The sequence below is a fragment of the Anser brachyrhynchus genome (assembly GCF_964034855.1).
Source record: "Anser brachyrhynchus genome assembly, chromosome: 20".
NCBI lineage: Eukaryota > Metazoa > Chordata > Aves > Anseriformes > Anatidae > Anser > Anser brachyrhynchus.
The window spans coordinates 8,362,024-8,381,541 of NC_137713.1; the positions used below are offsets into that span (position 1 = coordinate 8,362,024).

A 19,518-nucleotide genomic window follows, 5' to 3' on the forward strand; every position below is an offset into this window, starting at 1 on the left:
GTTCAGTGGGCTGCTCCATCCCCTAAGAGCTGATCTCGAGCCGCAGCAGAAAAAAGCTCGCTGGAGAGCCTCAGCTAACAGCATTGGTGGCTACAGCCTCTTCCAGATGTGCAGCCGCTATGTGTCTGTGCTGTGACGTGAGCCAGTTAGCGTTGTAACAGCCTGGCTAGACAGTCAGGATAAACACCGAACACCCTGTAACAGCAGCAATTACGAGGAGACATCTGCTGTGCAGCACGGCTGGTGGCAGGCTGACATTTCGTTATGGTAATAGAGGGAGAGCAAGAAAAAGAGAAAACGGAGAGGGGGGGAAGCGACGTTTCCCTTCAGGAAATGGTGAGCTGTCTTTCATGGAGGTGTCTGGGTGAAGGCTGCTAAGGGACATGCCTGGTACCACAGAGCTGAGCTTCCCAACACCTCTAAATGACCACAAAAACGTATGGACCATACAAGCTCATCCCTGGAGCTAAGTATGAAAACGGAAGGAGTTACACTAGGGAAGCAGGTACTCTGAAATTTTTATTATTTTCCTCCCCCCATACTATTTATCTCATAAAATGCATTCCCTGCCTTTGTGCAGCCCGATGAAAGCAGAAGGTGTGGGCTGTCTGCCAGGTGCTCTGTGCTTGTTCAGTGCCCACCTCGGTCTGGGCACTGCAGCAACACGGACGTTGAACGAAGAGCTAGGAAGCCCAACCTCTGCAACAACCAAAGCAGGCGAACACGAGGGGCAATGAACATTTGTGCCTTCCAGAGCAGAACCTCCACGTGCTTGTCGTGAGCTTTAGGGACAGGGACGGTCTGACCTGGACTGCTTAGAGGAGGAAAGCAGCGCAAGTGCCTCTAGCAGGGAAGCCCAGGCTGTGCTTACAGAAGTCAGCCTGACACGTCCCAGGGCTCTGCAATGCAGCGTCAGTAACCCCGGCACACGATTTAAAGAGCAGCAAACTGCGATGGGAAGGCCATGGGCGCAGAGGGGAAGTGGTGGCCGGGTTAGGAACGGCGATGCAGGGAGCAGGGCCCAACCCAACCCACAGCACACTGCTTCGCCGTGCAGTGTGAGTGACAGCAATGCAGGTCTCGTGCCAGCTGGCCTGAAAAACTTGAGCTACCCACACATCCTCTCTGCTGTCTGGCTGCCTTGTGCAGGGTAAGAGCCATGAAGAGAGAGGGACGGAAATTGTGCACCAAGAACAAGCTGCTGTAAATGAATGAGGCTCCATCACACCTACAAACATGAAGAGCATCAGCTCACATCTGCCAGGAAATAATCTGGTATGGAGCTGCTAACCTGATGAAGGCAACTTAAAATTCCTTTTCTGCTCTGAAGAAGCACAATTCTCGAAGTCCCCGGCAGTTTACAGCAGGGCTGGCTGAAGGCAGAGCAGCCACACCACGGGACGTCCCTGCGGGGACACAGGCACTGCTGCTCCACAACGTGAGAGGAGCCTGGGGTTGTCTGGCCAGAAAGGTCCTTATTAAACCGGTGCGATCCCTGTTTCCAGTACAGCATGCAGAGGAAACAGTGGCGTTATCCCTGCAGAACTGCAGAGGGAGAGCTACGCACCTCAGAAATAAAACCCAAGCGCTAACAGTGCCCTCCGGACTGCCAGTAACGGCACAGAAGGGACAACGCTGTGTGGAGCACACCGCTCGCTGAGCCACCTTCGGGCAGCTGAAAGCCACAGTCAGACAAAACAGAGTGAAAAGCAACCCCCAGCACAAGTAAACCCTCTCATTTCACCAGCCTGAGGTGTCTGGGAGCAACTTTCCCCCCTTGCAGACATAAGAGCAGCAGGGCTGAAAGGCAGCCTCACTAAAACTGCTGTTTAGTGTCACTGGAGCGCAGGACTGCAGACCCCAGGAGCACACCACTTGTCTCGGTCCTTGGCATCAAGGACATGTTTTGACATAGCCGCAAACAAGCAGAGGCTGGGCTGCATTGGGCACAGTGCGGAAGAAAAAGCAATTTCAACATCTAAATAAAACCCCCAAATGTGCTTTAAAGGAACATAGCTTTGATTATCAGCTTTGTTGATAACTGTACTGCTGCACCTACACTTGTTCCATGAGAGTTTGGGGATTTTTTTTTAAATTCATTTATTATTATTTTTTTAAATCAACCCAGGACCTCTCCTTGTTTCCTTCCTTGGGAACTGGGAATCCCTCAGCTGATCCTATTCCTCCAAGAGGGAACTGCCAGCTACTCTGTGTTCTGCCCCAAGACGCCTGCTCCAGCAGCGCACTGGTTTCTTTGCTTGCAGTGTTACAGGAACGGTCCCAAAGCAGGCGGAAGGCAGCTCTGGCGCGACTGCGCTCCGAGCCGTGGGTGCTGGCTGCATGTGGCCAGTGTAAGGACCATCCCGTTGCTGCTCCCCACCACACCACATACCATGCACAAGGGGGACACCAACAGCCAAAATACACCAGTTCCCACGTGCAGGTCCTCGTCTGCATCCTTCCCGAAGCTGAAATCGATGCAGAACTGGTGAAAGCAGAGAGCTTCACTGAAGTCACGTCGACAAACTGAAGAAACCGTCCCCGTCGTTGCTGTTGTCTGGATTTGATTTTGCTCTTAAAAGCAGATGTCAGCAGCTCGCTGTACCAACTTCCCCAAGCTCCAGGATGCCCTGCACTTGCTGTGCTGACAGACCCAATTCAAAAAATAAATCAATACCGCTTCCTAATGAAAATGAAACAATGTAAGATATTACAGAGCCCTCAGGCCAGAGGCTGATTCTGGAGCACTCTGTTAAATTTGGTTTCATTAGACCCATCCTTCACTTCCGTGGAAAGGTTAACAGTATTTCAGGCCTGTTTGCATCTGGATAGCAATCCCATGGGTTTGTAGAGCATCTCCTAGGCAAAGATCCCAAAGCGCATTAGAAATACCTGTCTGCTAAGCCCCACAGAGCAGGCACGACAGGGGAGGGCGCATGCACTGCACTTCCACCACAGCTTGTGTTAGCAAGCCTGGCCACACAAGCCTAAAGCTGGACTTGACCAAACCCTAGAGCCCCAGGGAGCTCAAAGGTAACAAAATCGCACCTATAAGTCTAACCTGGAAAGCAGAAGCACTAAAAAAGCAGCCAGGGCTTCCTGAAAAGGTGCCTGTGACCTGCGGTTGGTCCTTGCAGGAGACCTTGTCCCAGGATGGATTCTCTGCAAGCCTCCCCAGCTGCACCTGCATTACTCAAAGCCTTCCAACAGTTTCAGCCAGCCTGCACCCACTTCTCCCTAAATTTCATCAGCCCCACAAACACGGTATCTCACCTTGGTCCTATACCACAAGAAAAAATTCCTTCAAGAGGCTGCTGCAGCTGCCTGGTTGTACTCTGCCATCAGATGGCTCCAAGCCTGCAAGAGCTCTGGGCGCTGAACCTCCGGGGAGTGAATCTGTACTTCCAGGCTACAAAACGTGCCCTGTTAGGGCACGGTTTGGTACGTGCTGAGCATCACCTCCATGAAAAGCCAGCAGGTGATGTGGGAACGGTGTTAAAGGAAAGCAGAGGCTTATGTGTCTCTGAACTGGGTGAGCATCCCTGCAGAACTAAACCTGCACTCGTCAGGGCCGGTAACAACAAAACGAAAATCCCGCAGAAGCCCATCACTGCGAGTGCCATCACCGCTGTTAACAGGCACACTGCCCCCGGGAGGCTCCCACCACCCAGCTGCACCCCGGCCTCTCCAGAAGGCACTGGGCAGGGCCGAGGTCCTGCGGCCTCCCGGCCATAACCCACGGCGCGTGGGCCGGAGGTACTGCAGCACCTGGACCAAAAGGCAGCAGGAGGGCAAACCTTCGGCGGCTGTGGTACAGCAGGTGGGGCAGGGGAAGGGGGCGGATTTTGGAGAGGATTTCTGCTGCTGGGCCAGCTGGCTCCGATCTGCGTGCACAGCACGTGGCCCTGCCTGGGCTCTCTGCAGGCCTCCTGCCACTCTGCCACCCTGCTCCATCACCGCTCATTAGCGAACGAGCAAATCTTTCTGCTGAGCAAATCATCTCTTTCTGCTCACTCCCTTTGCTGCCTTTGGTGGGACAAGCCAGCTTTTTTTTTTTTTTTTTTGCAACACACACGAAATGCTCCTCGTTTCCAGATACCGCAGGCTATTCAGAGACTAAACAGGCTGTCCTTTTATTTCAGGAGCAAATACCTGGGCCCTGCCTGCCTATAAACAGCCAGGGAAGACCAGGAGGAAGCAGAGACAGCAGCTCTGTGAAAAGAGAAATAAGAGATTGTCCCCTGGCCCTTTTAAAAAAGGTGCCTTTCACTGCATTTCCTTCTGGAAACCTCAGGGCTCCAGCACATTCATACTCAGTTGCTAAAAGCCCATTTAAAAATTATATATATATAAAACTTTGCAATGCAGTGACACATCCTGCAATTTACTGAGGCTGATGCTGAATTATACTTGATTAAAAACAGAATCCCGTTCCCATCCAAGGGCAAAAGCAACCCATATGGTGCTACTGCAGAATCTGCTTAGTATTATGCTCACATCACTCCTGTAGCAAAGAAATGATTTAACACCCTCCCAAGGAAACTGCTGCACCACCATCCAGAGTCTAAACCAGAGGCTGCTCTTTGAGGCAAGCCTCTCTGCTTGTCTGCAGTGTTCCGCACTGAGCCAGGGGAACGGATGCAGTGGGCTGTTTCCTTCCCCCGCTCAGCTCATTTCAGGGGTCTTGTCCGGGGGCTAAGGTGAGGATCCTGGGTCTGATTTTCTCTATTCACCACTTTGCCACTGTCCTCTTGCTGCGTCCATCCATCCTCTGTCACTTGAATGTGTTGCTGGCCAAGGCCTTTCAGTAGAGCCCGCTGGAAGGATGAGTCCCACTGCCTTACTGGTTTGAGGGAGGGATGCCCAGCCTTCCCAGCTGGGACAGCGTGTTACGGAGTCACTTAGGCTGCCTTCTACACCTCTCCTCTAACCACATGAGCACGCCATGGTCACAGAGGACACACGCAGCTTCCTGCTGTGGCTACACATGTGCCAGTGTTCAAGGGACCCCTGGGAACGTCACAAGCAGGGTATGTGCAGTGAGTCACGCCAAAACACCCCGCAGAGCCTGTACCCTGGGCTGCTGCTAACCCCCAGCACAACTGTTTATGTAACTGCATCAAACAACAAATTGCCCAACCTTCACAAAAGGTTCTAGCACATCTCTGATCTTCTCCACCAGCTAATTACTCTTACACACAGTCCCCATCAAGCATGTATCAACACTTATATTAAAAGGTTGTTGTTTGTTTGTCCCCTGTCCATGACAAAACACAAACCAGTCCCCCTCCTGGTGGTGTCACTCACAACACCCAGCACCCTGCAGCCGGAGCTGCAGTCAGAAGCTCCCCCTCGACACGCTGCATACGAAGGGGGGACCAACCTGTGGAGGCACCATGCAGGAACGGGGAGGGAGAAGGTCCCCAGCTCACACACGGAAGGAGGCACAGCTGGGTTAAGCAGCTCGCTGGAAGTCACAGGAGAGCACAACATGTTGGAACCCACCTGAGCTCCATCACGGATTTGTGATGGAACAAATCTCTGCTGAGCCTTGCCAACACAAGGCCTGAGGAGCTCACCCCTGCCAAGAGCCAAACAGACCAAATCCACCTACACCACTGCTGCCTGATAGCCCCTACCTCTGGCTCATGTTGCAGTTGATATCCTTCACAAGAGACAAGCCTGTGCTGGCTTGGCTGTTGATTTATTTGCTTAACTTTCCTTTTAAGATAACGGAAATTATACTCACAGATTGATGACTGAGTAGATTAAAGTCTTATCTCAGGACAGGTGGCTTTGATCAGCGTGTCAGGCGTCTCGTTACTGCTCCAGGCCTAGCACACTGGGACTGGAGCTTCCCAGGCATTTGTATGGGTGTGCAGCAGAGAACTGATCCCGGAAAGGTAACTTCCCGATGCCTCTAGCTGTGCATGCAACCCTCCCTTGAACCCAGTAGCTCATACAGGTGAGACAAGCATTCCTCTGCACACAGGACCAGAACTGCTACCCTTAGCTTCCCCAGGCACAGTCGCAGTAGGGAAATTGTGCTTTTTCTACAGAACGTGGGAGAAAATATTTTTTTCTTCCCTTCAGCCACGCTGACAGCAATTGCTTCAGCTTCTCATGAGCCAGACAAAGTAATGAGCTTGCAGCTAAATAGCAGAAGGGATGGCCTCTGTACTTCATCTTGACTATGCGAGTCAGCAGGGTTTTCCCCTGGGTCAAGCTTGCGTGCTTGCTCTGTGCTAAGTGGCTGCTCCTGGCTATTGTCAGGGCTGGGCTCAGACAGACCTTTTGTTTGCTTATTCTTATGCCTTACTAAACAAAAGGCTCTTACTAAATAAAACTACTCCTGTCCCAGTCCTGAACCCAAACTGGTATACCCCTGGCATACCCCTCATCACTTCTCCTGGGAGAGGCTTCTCCCCCGTGCCTCTCCTGCAGCTCAGCGTCCATCTCCCACCGCTGGAGAAGAGTTTCGGGTGTCTGCTCCTCGTGTTGAACCAACTGTCTGCTCACAACAAGAAAAACACTTCTTGCCAACAGACAGCAGCCTAACAATGGCAGAAAACCCTCCCATTACATGCTTCACCTGGTACTGCCTTCCATTGGTCACCTGCCAGAGCACAGCGGCGTCACGCCAAACACGCCGGCACTTCAGCAAACGCATTTACCGTGCAGTTATTAAATACCAGTCACCCTGAGTTAGTCCAGAAGGAAACTTCACTGCCTTCAAGAAGTCCAACCTGTATTTGGATATCACCACCACCAAGATATCAGGAGCAAAAGAGTAAGCAGAGCACAGCAGAACACCTTTGTCCAGAAAACTGTAGGCTTTAATGGGGGGAGGGAGATATGAACTCCTACAGTTAGTATTTTAGCCACGTTTACTGTAGAAAACATCTCTGAAATACTGCAGTGCCGTCATTAATAAGGCCTGGGGGGCTCAGGATCGCTAGCTTTTCCTAATGGATGCTCAAGGGATGGAAGGTCACTTGGTTTTGCAACAATGGTACAGATAAAGACTCTGCAGCCCCAAAAAGACACCCCTGATGTAAGATGTGATGGAGGTCCATAAAACCGGGGGGGCATGGGCAGGGTGAGATTGTTTCTGTTCACTCCCGACATCAGCTGAAACCTGCAGGACCAGACTCAGACCCAGAAAGGGACTGCTTCCCACATGTAAACAGGTAGCAGATGCTGGAGATTTACACAAGCTTAAAAAGGGACTGAACTCATTAGTGGAAAAAAACATCAGAGGCTATTAGATAAAAAGACGATCTCTGGCCGAGGAAATGCCTGAGCCACGGGTGCCGAAGCCCAGCCGTACGCCTGCCTGGCTGAGCGCGGGTCTGGCTGCAAGGCACCTCGGCTGACCCTGTACAGCTGCCCGGCCCTGCAGAGAGCATCCCACTCACCGTCCAGCTTTTGGGATTGACTCCTGCCGTGGCTGCTGACTCCTCCAGTGACTCCTCACCTCCCAGCACATCCATTCCTGCTGAGTGTCATTGGGAAAGCGATATTTGCCTTTCCAGGAGGGAGACTGAAGCTTAAATAACCCCAGATAAGCATTACGAGAGGCATGTTACAAGAGGGAAGGGAGGTAACTGCACGTATCCACAATTCAGAGCCACTTAGGCACATGCTTTACTTAATGACACGGATAATCCAGCAAAACTTTTCTACCCAAAACACTTAAGTACGTTCTTAAATTACCACTCCAGAGGCACTTACAACACACTGCCTCCATACTTCGTGCGGATGCATTCAACACCATTGGTACTGGGAAAGTCTTGCAAGCAGGAGGAGAAGCACTTTCTTCTCTGGGCCCGTTTCACTAGGATGTGAATTAAGTGTGCATGTGCCTAAATGACTCCTGAAGCAGCCTGCACAGAGCACAGGTTTAAGACACACACACAAACACAACAGGTGAACTGGTAATGTTACCACACTTCAGCTTAAAAACTTTTCCCAGCAGTTTAGGGACCAGAGGAAGGGATACTCTGACGCGGGCACACCGTCCCTCCTCTCAGACCTTGTCTCTTGCCTCTCTTTCTTGATCATTCGATGAGGCTGAGACTGTGTTTATAACCAGAGTGCACTTCCTAGCATCAAACTTACTAAAAATAGAAACCCAGAGAAAAGCAGCTGATAAAGCAAGGTGGCACTGTGCCACCCAGGCTGAGGGGCTTTCCCAAGAAGCATGACGCTGCTCGGGGCATCCCTCCCTGCCTATTAGCCTACGGCAACCTTTCCACCTGCTCTCATCACGCTGACCAGTCTCCCTCCAAACGCTTCTCCCCAGGGCTGCTGAACGCACAGGCGAGCATCATGAGAAGCCCGCTCCCCGCAGACACGCGGTGACTGTGCGCCACCCCCTGTAGTTTTGAAGTCCAGCGCACACTTCCCACCTGCGTGGCCTCTGCAGCCACTTCCCTGCACCGCACACGGCCTGGATTAACGCAGGCTCCGACAGGAAGCCACTTTGCAGCTTCTAATTTAATAAAACCCAGCCAGCAAGGATGCGTTTGCTGCTGTGACGACCGCGAGCTTCTAGCAGCTGCATGGTTATCGACTCTCCCAAATTACCTAACAATTATGTATGCTTACATTAAAATTACCTTGCAATCTCTAGATTGCCTGGCAACACTTCTCCTTCAGCGTGCACAAACGGTGCACTTTTCCCCTGTAATTACATAATAATTGCCATGCATTTACCCAGCAGTTCTGACACAACACCATTTTTAACTTTCATTTGCTAATAAAATAAGTGCTTACTCAATAGCCCAAAATGAAGCATCCCATTGTTCCTGTTGCTGTGACTGCTTGGGCATCCTATAATTTATTGCCCAGATCCATCCTCTCTGCCGAAGGAAACACAAACTTTTTTTGGCTTGTCTTCTGAACTAAACTTTCTTCCGGTGCCTGCTGCAGGCACCAGCAGCATCCAGCACAGCAGAGCCTGGATCTCCCTGCTGAGGCGCACAGGTTCTGCTACAGTGTGAATACTGATGAGAATAAAAAAGCTGCAGTCTTTGCCCTTCAAACTCTACTGCAAAGCAGTCCTGAGCTTCCCATTCCCATTCACATATACATTTCCGCTGACTTCCTGGGGTGACCTGACTGCTTATGGCAGCTTTCAGCACATGGAAGCTTCTGGACAGTCACAGAAGAGCAGCGACTGCATTCCCACCCCCCGGCTGGTCCCCTCCCGGTGAGATCAGACAAACAAAACGAGGTGATGTTGCATCTCGGTGTGGGAATGGACCAGCGTACTGCAAACCACCCTCCTCTGCTTTGGCAAGGTCCATCATGCTCCTCTTGTTCTCTGCAGGCGTTTGAAACCTGCTGAACACTTTAATGAAAGCCTTGGGAAAGCGAGGGGCTCACTCCGACTCTGGGGAACTGCTGAGCTTGCAGGGGCCACCTGAGATCTGGCAGAACAAAGGCAGACATGGCCCAAGGCACTCCAGCAGCACAAACTGTTCCTTTTATGTTCGACGCAGCTGCATGCTGGCTCTTTGAAAGCACATTTGAAATAATTCCCTCTTATTTGTGAGAGAAACAAGTATTTACTGAGGTTGAGCCAGCTAAAAAACCTCTCGCCTTGAACCACACTGGGATGCAGCACAGCTCTCCGTCTCGCAAACGGCTGACCTTTCACGCTTCGCACGCTGCTCCTTGACTGGGGATGACAACTGCTTGATTAAATGGCCTTGTCCCTCCCTGCTAGCTGCCCTGACTTCAGATTTGCCTCCAAAATCACGCACCCGCACTGTTAAAGTAAGCCAGATTTTTCAGTCGCCATGTCTGAGAGATGCCAAGCTAACCTAGAGCAGCCTCAGGGAACTGGGCACAGCACAATTACCCCTGCTGTCAGGTCAGCGCAGCAATAACCCGTGCATGGTGTAGTAAAGCTGCTGGAGCAGAGCTGAGGATGCAGCCCCCTAAAGCAGGGGCCCACCCACCCCAACACCCTGTCTCCTGCCAGGGTCAGTAGCCGGGGGAAAAGCATTATGAAGACAGATGCAAAGCGTACGGTACCCGCGTTCCCAGTGGCAAACTGCCTGCATTCTCCTATATAACAGCCCTCGATTCTCCTTTCTTCTACGGAGTTGTCTCATCTTTTCTGAGCCCATTCCGTTCTGGCACTTGCCATCTCATCTAGCAATAAATGTCATGGTTTAATTACCCGCTGTATGAAGGAGTAATTCCTTCTGTTTTCAACTTCCTACCTAATTATTTTGTTTGCTACCCCTCGGTTCTTCCGTCAGAGAAGATTCATTCCGTGTTCACCTCTTCCCTGACACACAGGATTTTATATGCCTCTGCCGTACGTATCCTGTGATAATTATCAAAACTGAGGATCAAAATCTCACCCCTCTGTACGGGATCATCCCGATCACCCCTTCTGTGCTATTCTCAGCTCTAGAGAGCAGTTTGCGAGACAGGCTGAGCACAACTGTACACAGCATTCAAGATATTCCCTGCTCGTATCTAAGAGCTCTTACGATCCAAACAACTGCATAATGATATTTTCTGTTTTCTTCTTTATTTCATTCCCAATAATTCCGCAAACCCTGTAAGCTCTGTTGACTGTCACTAAGTAATGGGCTGACATTTTCAAGAGAACTCTCCAGAATGAAGACCGAGTGAGAACAGCTCATTTAGAGCCCGTCACGACGTACATATTTTTAGTGCTGTTTCTCTCCCTCATACATTACCCTGCATTCAGCAACATGGATTTTTATCTGCCATTTTACCATACCAGCACTCACTATCATGGCATCTTCCTGCCAGTTAGCTCTAATAATGACTATCCTTAACGATGAAGTATCGTCACCAGCCTCCCGTATTGCACTCCATCCTATTTCTGGTCATTAGGAACATATTGAACAACCCAGGCCACGTTACAGATTCAGGTTTAACTGCATTGGTGACCTTTCTCCGCTGTGCACCTACTTTCCTGATCGTCTGTCTAGTCATTAATCCATAAGAGGTCAGCCAGCCAAGAGAACTTAGTTTCTTCTGACCGGATCTGTTAACAGAAGCTCCTAAAGCTGCTTGGTAATTCAAGTGTATTGTAGTGACAGGATCACCTCATCTACATTTGTGCTGACTCCTCTGGGAAACTAACAGGTCTGAGAGGCAAGAATTCCCTCTGAAAAAGCTGTATTGGCTCTTCCTCCTCACATTCAGCCATCCAACCACAGCCAATTCTTTAGTCCACCGATGTTCAGAGAAACCAGTCAATGGTGAGATCACTGAACACTGTGGAAAGCCACCTACGCCCTGTGGCCCACAACCCCCTGGGTGGTACGGATGTGTCCTGCACCCATAACTGCCCAGCTCTGCTGCACGTGCTACTTGCAGAGGCCTATCTTATAGAAAAGAAAGCTCCCGGCAACTTAATGGGCATCCTCCCACTGCAGGCACAGGTCACAAGAGAAGCCCAGACACAAACCCCACAATTTATTGATTTGTTCCAGCTGAAGCTACTGACTCAGTCCAGGTCACTACAAATGCCTCTTTCCTAGCACTGCCATTGCTTTCAAAGACTCTCTCCAAGAAGAGATAAAAAGAGGAAAAAAGCAAGCCACTGTTTTCCTAATGTCCCTTCCAAGGAGTGCCTGCTCCCGGCATCAGCGATACAGCCTGATAAACCCGAGCTGAGCAGGGCCACCAGCTGTCACGTACAATTAGAGGGGACGTTGCTGGCTCGTTTGACAGCCCACTGGTGCTGAGAGGTTTCTCTCCAGGCAAGCAGGCTGACCCACACGCTCTGTGAAGCGCTGTCAGTGGTGGTGGTACTCACAGTACTCGATGCCCAGGACGATGTCTCGGAAGTAGAGCCGGGCCTGGTCCTCGCTGAACGGCTGCTCGCTTGGTACCTCCATGACAGGCCTGTTGGAAAGAGGGAGGGAACTCAGTGCTTTGTAAATGGCAATGGATACGGGTTCTCACGTCACTCTGCATCACTGCGGCCCCACCGCTGAGGGACGGGCTCCCAGCAGGTCCAGGATCAAGGTCCAGGAGAGGTGCCTCCACTTCAGGCCCTTAGGGAGCTCCGAGGGTTCCTGGGACTCGGAGGGGCCATTGGGATTTTCCCCCACACTGCGCTACCGAGGGGACCTGCTTCCACCAGCACTGAGTGCTTCGGCCTCCTTCTCTAGGGGCTGAGGTTCGTAGTGACCCCTAATCCCTCCCGACAGCACCAGGAGCTAGATGCACTGGGAATGTCACAGCTACAGCTCCTTTAGAGCAGTGCAGTGACCCAGAGCAGAGGTGTAGCCATCCGTTCTGGATGCTGTGACACACGGACTAGCGAGCTGGGCTAGGGGTGAGCGGTGGCTTTGCACAGCCCCGCATCAGCGTGAGCCACGAGGTCCTCACTACCACCAGGATTAACTGCTGGTTAACAGCTTCTCCCCTTCCCTTGGGGCGTGCCCACTGCTCAGAGGTGCACATCCTCTCCTCTAGAAGCCCCTCTTCTGCCTGACCCGCAGAAAGCTGAGGGCAAAGAGGCTGTACAAGCCGGTCAGCATCTTCTGCTCCCCAGCAGACGAACAGCAGGAGCTAAGGGCTTCACTGCACTGCGGGGTTAATTCTGCTCAGCAGCTTTACCCCGGACCTCGCATTTGGACACATGCCCGCTGAGCAGGCTAGATTTAAGCGAGCGCTCCTGAAACACCGCCCTTGCACGTCAAACCCTGGCCAAGAACAACCCATCACCAAACCAGGCTCCGGGGCTCTTCCCCTCGGCAAGCAGCAGAAAAACCTGCAGGCAGCATTCCTCTCTTCCCCCCTGCTGCCGTTTGGTAGAGGACCATCTCCAATTTGCAGTTCTCTAACCACTGCCTCCCCTCCCTCCTCATGCACATTTTTCTGCCGGTAATGTGAGCGGCAGGACTGGCAGAGCCGCTAATGGGGTCTAATTGCCTTCTGCTAGGGGTGGGCAGGCTGCGCTCGGCCAGGCAGCACCTTCCCTGGTCCCGGCCTCGGCTGATCACAGGAGGTTTTTTCTCCCCCTCTCCTCCAGGAGAGTCATCAGCCTGGTCACCAGGGAGACTGGGAGCCTCTCACCAGCAACCTGCCGGAGCTGGCAGCGTGCGGGAGCCTTGTTCACAGGGCTGGAGAGAGAAATAAGCCCTTGGGGAATCTTCCCCACCCTACGCTCAGCGATCCCAACCTTGCTGTGACTGTAGAGCTGCAGACCCAGCCCAGGTGCAGCAGAAAGCGGTGAGGAGACTCCCACTGCCGTGTCCCTGCTCCTGCTGTGGAAATGTGCTACCAAAATAGCCTCCCGTGACAGAGTCATGCTGGGGGCAAAGTAAGGCAGCAGGCGGCAAGTGAATGTTGTTGGAACTTCCTAGCCCTTCCTAGTCAGAGGAAGATGGGGCTGCTATCCCAGTACAGTATGCCATAAAAAAGCTTTTCTCCCAGGCATCTAATAGGGATGTGGCACCACGTTTATGTTCTGGAGCAAAGCCTGACACCAGGGCATTTCCTCCGAGCCCATTACAACCCGCCGCATCCCCCCAGGCTGGAATGGTGCGAAGGCAACTGCAGCTGGGTCGTCTCCTCTCACCTGCCTGCTGGCAGCGGTTTGCCCCACTGTGCAGATCGAAATCTCCATTTCACCCAGGAAGCTAACAGCGAACACCAAAAATTTCAACACAAGGGATCCCAGGAGGACTACTTACCCTTTCCTTAGGAGGTCAAACACTGCAAGGAAGGAAATCAAACCATGAATGAATCACAGAAGAGAGAACTAGGCTTATTCATTTTTTAGCACCTATAAAAACACATCCATTCCCAAACCTGCTAAATCAATTTATCTCCCGCACCTTTCTTTCTTCCCACATGACAAGGACACCAGGGGATGCAAAATGAAAATATTCATCTCTTCAAAGACAAATATCCCCACCTCCTGCCAGCTCCACGCAGGGAGACGGCGGGTGCTAATTTACCAACCACACTTCTGCTGTTCCCGGTGTCAGCCCTTGCTGGTTTGAGTCCTGCCTCGTTCAGTACCTCCGGGAAGGGTGTTTGGTGTGATATTTCTGCTAAATTGCTGATACCAAACGAGATGCTGTAAGAACACATTGCTCCATTTCAGCTGTGTCAATCAGCAGCACAGCTACACCGCTATCAGAGAGGTAAATGCTCCCTGGCAGGTACAATTGCAGAGGATTTATTGGCATGAGTTGAGGCTTGTAGGGCATGTGAGTTTGTGTGTCTGAGCAGGGGGGTTAAATGGGGACTTGCCCCAGCCCTGGGTGTTTTTCTGGTCCTTTGGCAGCAATTACTGGGGTTTTAGCAAGTACTGCTTGGTAGCAATGCTAGGATATGAAGCAACTTGCAGAAAAACAATGAAGATGTTTGAGGTCTCCTAGCCCCAGCCTGGGCCCCTTTGCTCCCTCGGAAGGGGAACGTTCCTCTGCAGCCCCTGACATCTCAGCCACCGAAAAGCTGGGGTACAAAACCACAGGGAGCATGACAGCAGCGGTGATGGGAACAACGCTTTGGGAGCCAGCTGGAGGCCGTCCTCTGCCCCCTTCTACAAACTAAAGCAGACAATATCACTCAGCTCCTGCCCTGCAAAAGCCAATAACACCCAGTACCACACTAGGGCTGCATCCATATCCGAAAAAGCACAGCCCGCTCCCACTAAAGGTCCTGGCGCCAGGCGTGTAGGGTGTACCCAGAAGTGGTGTCAGGAAAACTCTCTGCCATTACCTGCTGGGAGAGCTCTTTCCTCACAAATTACTAAGGGATTTGCTGCACCTCTGAAGAGCTCCTGGCAGAACGCCCTCCCCGAAGCACGCAGTGGCCCCGCTTATAGCCGTGGCGGTGGGCAGCAGCACCGCATTACTCAGCCATCTCGTATCAGCACAGGTTGCTCTGGTTTCTCTCAGCACCCTCCATCCCCTGCCTCTTCCCACTGAGCACGCAGCAGGAGAGTACTCGCAGCGCTTACGGCTAGCAGTAATTAGCAGTGAGCAAACCCCGCTTTCTCTGGTTGTTCTCTGGAATGCCAACGGGACCACGAGACTTCCCACTTGTCCTGCTGCTATTGCTGCCGTTTCTGGGACCGTTATCTTGCTCCACAGGGAGAGTTTTGGTTTTTTTTTTTTTCATTTGTTTTTTTAGCTTTTCTGCAGATTTTTGAACTGCCTCATGCATTTGTTTTCATTCAGTGGGGTCGCCCTCCTCACGACACACGTGCCTGCCTTGGCTGGCACCTTCGGGATGCTGCCGGAATGCCCACGGGGCTCCAGCAACAGGGAACACTGGCCTTTCAAAGGCAAACGGCTTCATTTGCCAGGCAGAGACGCCTTGCACAGGCGGCTTAAAAAGCATCCCATAATCATTTCATGAGAAGCAGCCTTTAAGCCTGCCATCAGGGAACGCTACTGGTGAGCAGAGATTTAACAGGGGCAGATGTCATCATCTCAGCAGCTTTGGCACCCTAGTCCCTCCCAGGCCTGTCCCTTGGGGTTTTGCCCAAATCGGGGCACCTCCAAGGTTTTAGGGAGAGGAAGACAAAATGGACGGCAGTTTCCCACCCTCGGCATAAATGCACAGTCAGCTGTGACCTTCCATCGGGACAGCCAAGGTAAGGATTAGGCTAAGAAGGTCTCAAGGCTCATCAGGGAGGTGAGCGTGTCTGCAGGGGTCACAGGGAACATCCTGAGACAGCTTGCTTGAGTCACTACCAATATCCGCAGTGTACAGAAGTTCAGAGAGAGGAACCCCAGACTGAGAGGACAAGAAGCCCTCCTGCACCTTTCCCTTCTCTCCTGGCTCTGGCATACACAGAGAGGAGGGCAGAGCCGCTGTCATAGCGTCATTATGTCAAGGGGATGCGTGCAGCTCTGCTCAGACACGAGGCTGCCTTACCCTCAATGCAAGGGGGCCTGCCAGTTCAGCTGCCTTTACTGATGTTTAACTTTTCAAAAGAAATAACTCTGCTCAAGTTGGTACAAGTTTCCTCCTGGTACTGACCCCGAGTCCCAGCACGAGTTACTTGCACCGCTAGGTCTAAAGCCCAGACAGTTCTGCTAACGCGTAACGACTCACGTACCCATGTACAAGTTGTCCTCTGCAGGATCATCAAGGACCTGCAATTGATAACAGAGAGATAAGGTGAGAGGGAGTAAAAAAAACAGCACGGAAGGAGTTGTTTTTAATCAAACAACATTTTACTGCTCCCTGTATACTGTGCTGAGCTGCAGAGCATGAAGAAAGACTTGTGCTGATATTTACAGATTCCTGGGAGGGGAGGAGGGTGTTGGAGGACACAGATTTACCTGTCACCAGAAAAAAAAAAAAAAAAGGGTTTCCACCTACATTTGTAGAAACTGCTTATCCTGGTCTGACTTCAGCCATTATCAAAAATGGCAACGAAGCCTGGCACGTGTGCACCTTCCCAGGCTTGTCTACGCCCCAGTTTACCGGTCAGAGCTTGCTGCTGTTCCTACCAGCGTACCCAGCTGCCTTCACTCAGCACAGCACCAAAGCCCAGGACAAGCGTTTTGGTTTGTCGTACACAACCTCTATGATCTTACTCAAAATCACCAACCTAACTATTGAACACCTGTTTTAAAACAATTCTGGCTGCAGTAGGAGCAGTTGAAGACATATCCTCTTGCCACAACACAAACCAGATCTGTTTCAGTGTGGCTTAGGCTGCAGAAGTAGCTCACCTCTATCAGCTTAACGATGTTGACGTGGTCCAGCTTCTTCAATATGGCTATTTCCTGATAGACTCTGTCCAGCGGTGCCATTGGCTTTGGCTGCTCTCCAGTGGATGCTTTAGACCCTCTAGGAGGAGGCCGACCTGCAGATGTGATAACACAGTGAGGGAGGACTCACTTTGAGGAAGAACTGCACTTGGCATGCAGGAGAGAGAAGCTGCTGGCCCCTCTGCAGGATACCCCCAGCTGCTCGGGGAGATCTCATCACCTTAATATCACCCCAAAGCATTACAGTCCCCACCCCGAACAGGGATGGCCAAGCCACATTTAGAGCAGCTCCTGCTGGTTGCCCAGCCTGGTCTGTCTGCCAGATCCCCTGGCCCAGCACTGGGGCCGGGTGCTAAGGGGGTAGAAGAGCCCCTGGGAAGTGGGGCTGCCCTGCCCAACTCCCAGCACTTCGTTAGGCTTCAGAGATGGCGAACGGGGAAGAGCCAGCACTTCAAAGACTCCGAAAATCAAAGCCAGGAACCTAATTACCGAGTGCTTTGAATTTATCCTTGTCTGGCCTTTCACTACCCCCTGTATTTAAGCAGCCCCCAGCTACTTGGGAAGCTTTCGGACGAGGCCAGGTCCCGCAGCCCCGGCAGGCAGCGCTTTAAGGCAGAGGTTTGCCTGGCTGAGGACAGCAGGCAGACCTCCAAGTGTGAGATACCCACGTGGAAATCCATACTGCTTCAGGAGCTTCTTTTTGGAGAGGACTTTCATAGCCTGAAGGAAGAGGAAAAAGCAGTGTTAAGACCACCCAAGAGCCCAAACGCTCGGTGCTGTGAGGCTGGGGCACGCTGGGCATCGGAGGCTGGCTCGGGTCTGCCCTCGGCATAGGGCAGAAGGCTCCTGGTTAGAGACGGCCACCACAGGCACACGCTGCCACAGGCCTTCCTAAAGGCACTGCTATTCGCTTCATTTATTTTTTTCCCGCGGAAAAAAAAATGGTTTTGATTTATTTTAAATTGGACATAGGAAAAGGAGTCCAATTTCTGCACGCAGGGCCACAGCGTAAGGGAAGAGCTGGGCTCCCTTAGCAGACCTTTAAATAACTTGCTTTTTGGATGACGCTATGGCCATGCTGCAGGTCAGAGCAGCTTCCAGGCTACTCCACCTGATGTTTTGCTTCGCCAGAAGGTCTATGAAGCAAAAGAGCTGGAGCATCACAGCCACACCACTAACATCCCTTCAGCCTACACCACACACCCGGGGTAGGTGAGGACACCGCCCTTTCCCCAGCTCTGCACTGCCTGGGGATGCCTCGTGCATGCTCACGGACATTTTTTTTGCCCCTCAAGGCGTTTCTCACACCCCCAGAGCAATGCACAGGACGGGCAGCGTGACCCACCGCCGTGCCCCAGGCCGTTAGCGAGACACCGCACGGGTCCCTGCAGCGTCAGTGTCGGTTTTTTCTGCCATCCACTTGGGATTAACAGCACGACAAAAGGCAGCCTGAGTTTAACGAACAGTCTCTGTGCCTCCACCTCTCTGTGCATTAACCACCTTTCTGAGGGCCGCTCCGACAGCCCCGCGGGGCCCAGGAGAGCAGTACGTCAGGAGAAACCAGCTCCTGCTGCGGCTTGCTTAGGAAAACAGGCTGCTGCCAGGGGCTGGGACGGCCGCTAGCTCCGTCCCCTAGGAGGGGTAGTTACTTTTGTTAATTAAGCATCCAAATCTGTCATTCCCAGCAGGATGAGCCCTGTGAGATACAATTAGCTAAGGACTCCCAGAGGACACAGTCAAATGCAAAGGAATTGTGCATGAATGCCACGGGGGCAGGCTCCGCACACTGCCTATGTTTAATGCACGCGCCAGGGGCAGCTCACCGAGCCGTTTTGGAGAGCTCCTTGGAGCTGCTCTTGCTGGCAGCAGCGCTGCCACGTGCCCCACGTCCCACGCTCCCACCCGTGCTCCCACGGTTCACAGCTCGTGATACTCAGTCGTTATTTTCGGCGCTGATCCAGCAAAACCCTCTGGGTTTGCACCCGTGTAACAGAAAGCGGCTCGGTGTGGTTCTCGGTCCTGTCTGACAGCTCCTGAGCCAGCTGCTGGGAACGATGGCGTCGAGAGACAGGCTCAGGAGGACTTAGCTCTCAGTTAGCATGAGGCTGTGTCCAACACAGGCAGCCAAGTGATTCAGTCTGCTGAAAGGGGATCCAGGATGCGCGCAACCTCCTCTGGGGACGGCCAGGCCCAGAGGACTTCCCACACTCCCTAACTTTCTCTCCCCACAAGGGAAGTCTGCAGGGTGCTGCACACCTTTTTCTCTCTCGGCCAGCTCCAGCCCAGGAGGAGAAGGCTCCCCTTGCCCACCTCAGTCTTCTCTGCCTTCTGGCAATGGACTTTAGAGAAGCAAGAAATAGAAGACGCAGTTTGCTGCAGGAAAGACCCAGCTGCACCATTGCGTGGGGAATCCAGCCCCAGGAGCTGAGCCAACACCCGGCTACGGATGCATCAGCCCAGCCCTGCCTAGGGCAGGCTCGGGGAAGGTCAGAAGGAAGCATAAGGGACAGAGGGGGCCACCAGTGACGACACAAATTGCTCTTGTGGACAGAAACGGAGGGCACAAGAGCTCCTGCTGCCAGCCGGGCTCCTTGCAGGATGCTACGAGGGGTGACGGGGAGACGAGTGGGGGTCACTGTGTTGTGGGCAAGCTGACTACAAGCCGCCTCCACGGCCAGGGAAGAGGCGCCAGGTACGTGCTCACACCACCTCCACAGCCTTGGTGTCTGCTGTCATGCAAGCAGGGCTGGATGAGAAGAGAGCACCTGAC

General features: G+C 52.4%; 1 protein-coding gene across 6 annotated transcripts in view; it reads right to left on the reverse strand.

Annotated features, from left to right (window-relative positions):
* The window catches only part of CAMKK1 (calcium/calmodulin dependent protein kinase kinase 1), a 93,823-nt gene that overhangs the window by 19,531 nt on the left and 54,774 nt on the right, over positions 1-19,518 (reverse strand). For all 6 annotated transcript variants that reach the window (XM_080562894.1, XM_080562893.1, XM_080562898.1 and 3 more), the window contains 5 exons: positions 17,417-17,468; positions 16,710-16,843; positions 16,088-16,124; positions 13,704-13,725; positions 11,816-11,904 (listed from right to left, as the gene is read on the reverse strand). In XM_080562894.1, coding sequence (XP_080419020.1) covers positions 11,816-11,904; positions 13,704-13,725; positions 16,088-16,124; positions 16,710-16,843; positions 17,417-17,468 — 334 coding nt within the window. The remainder of the gene's footprint in view (positions 1-11,815; positions 11,905-13,703; positions 13,726-16,087; positions 16,125-16,709; positions 16,844-17,416; positions 17,469-19,518) is intronic.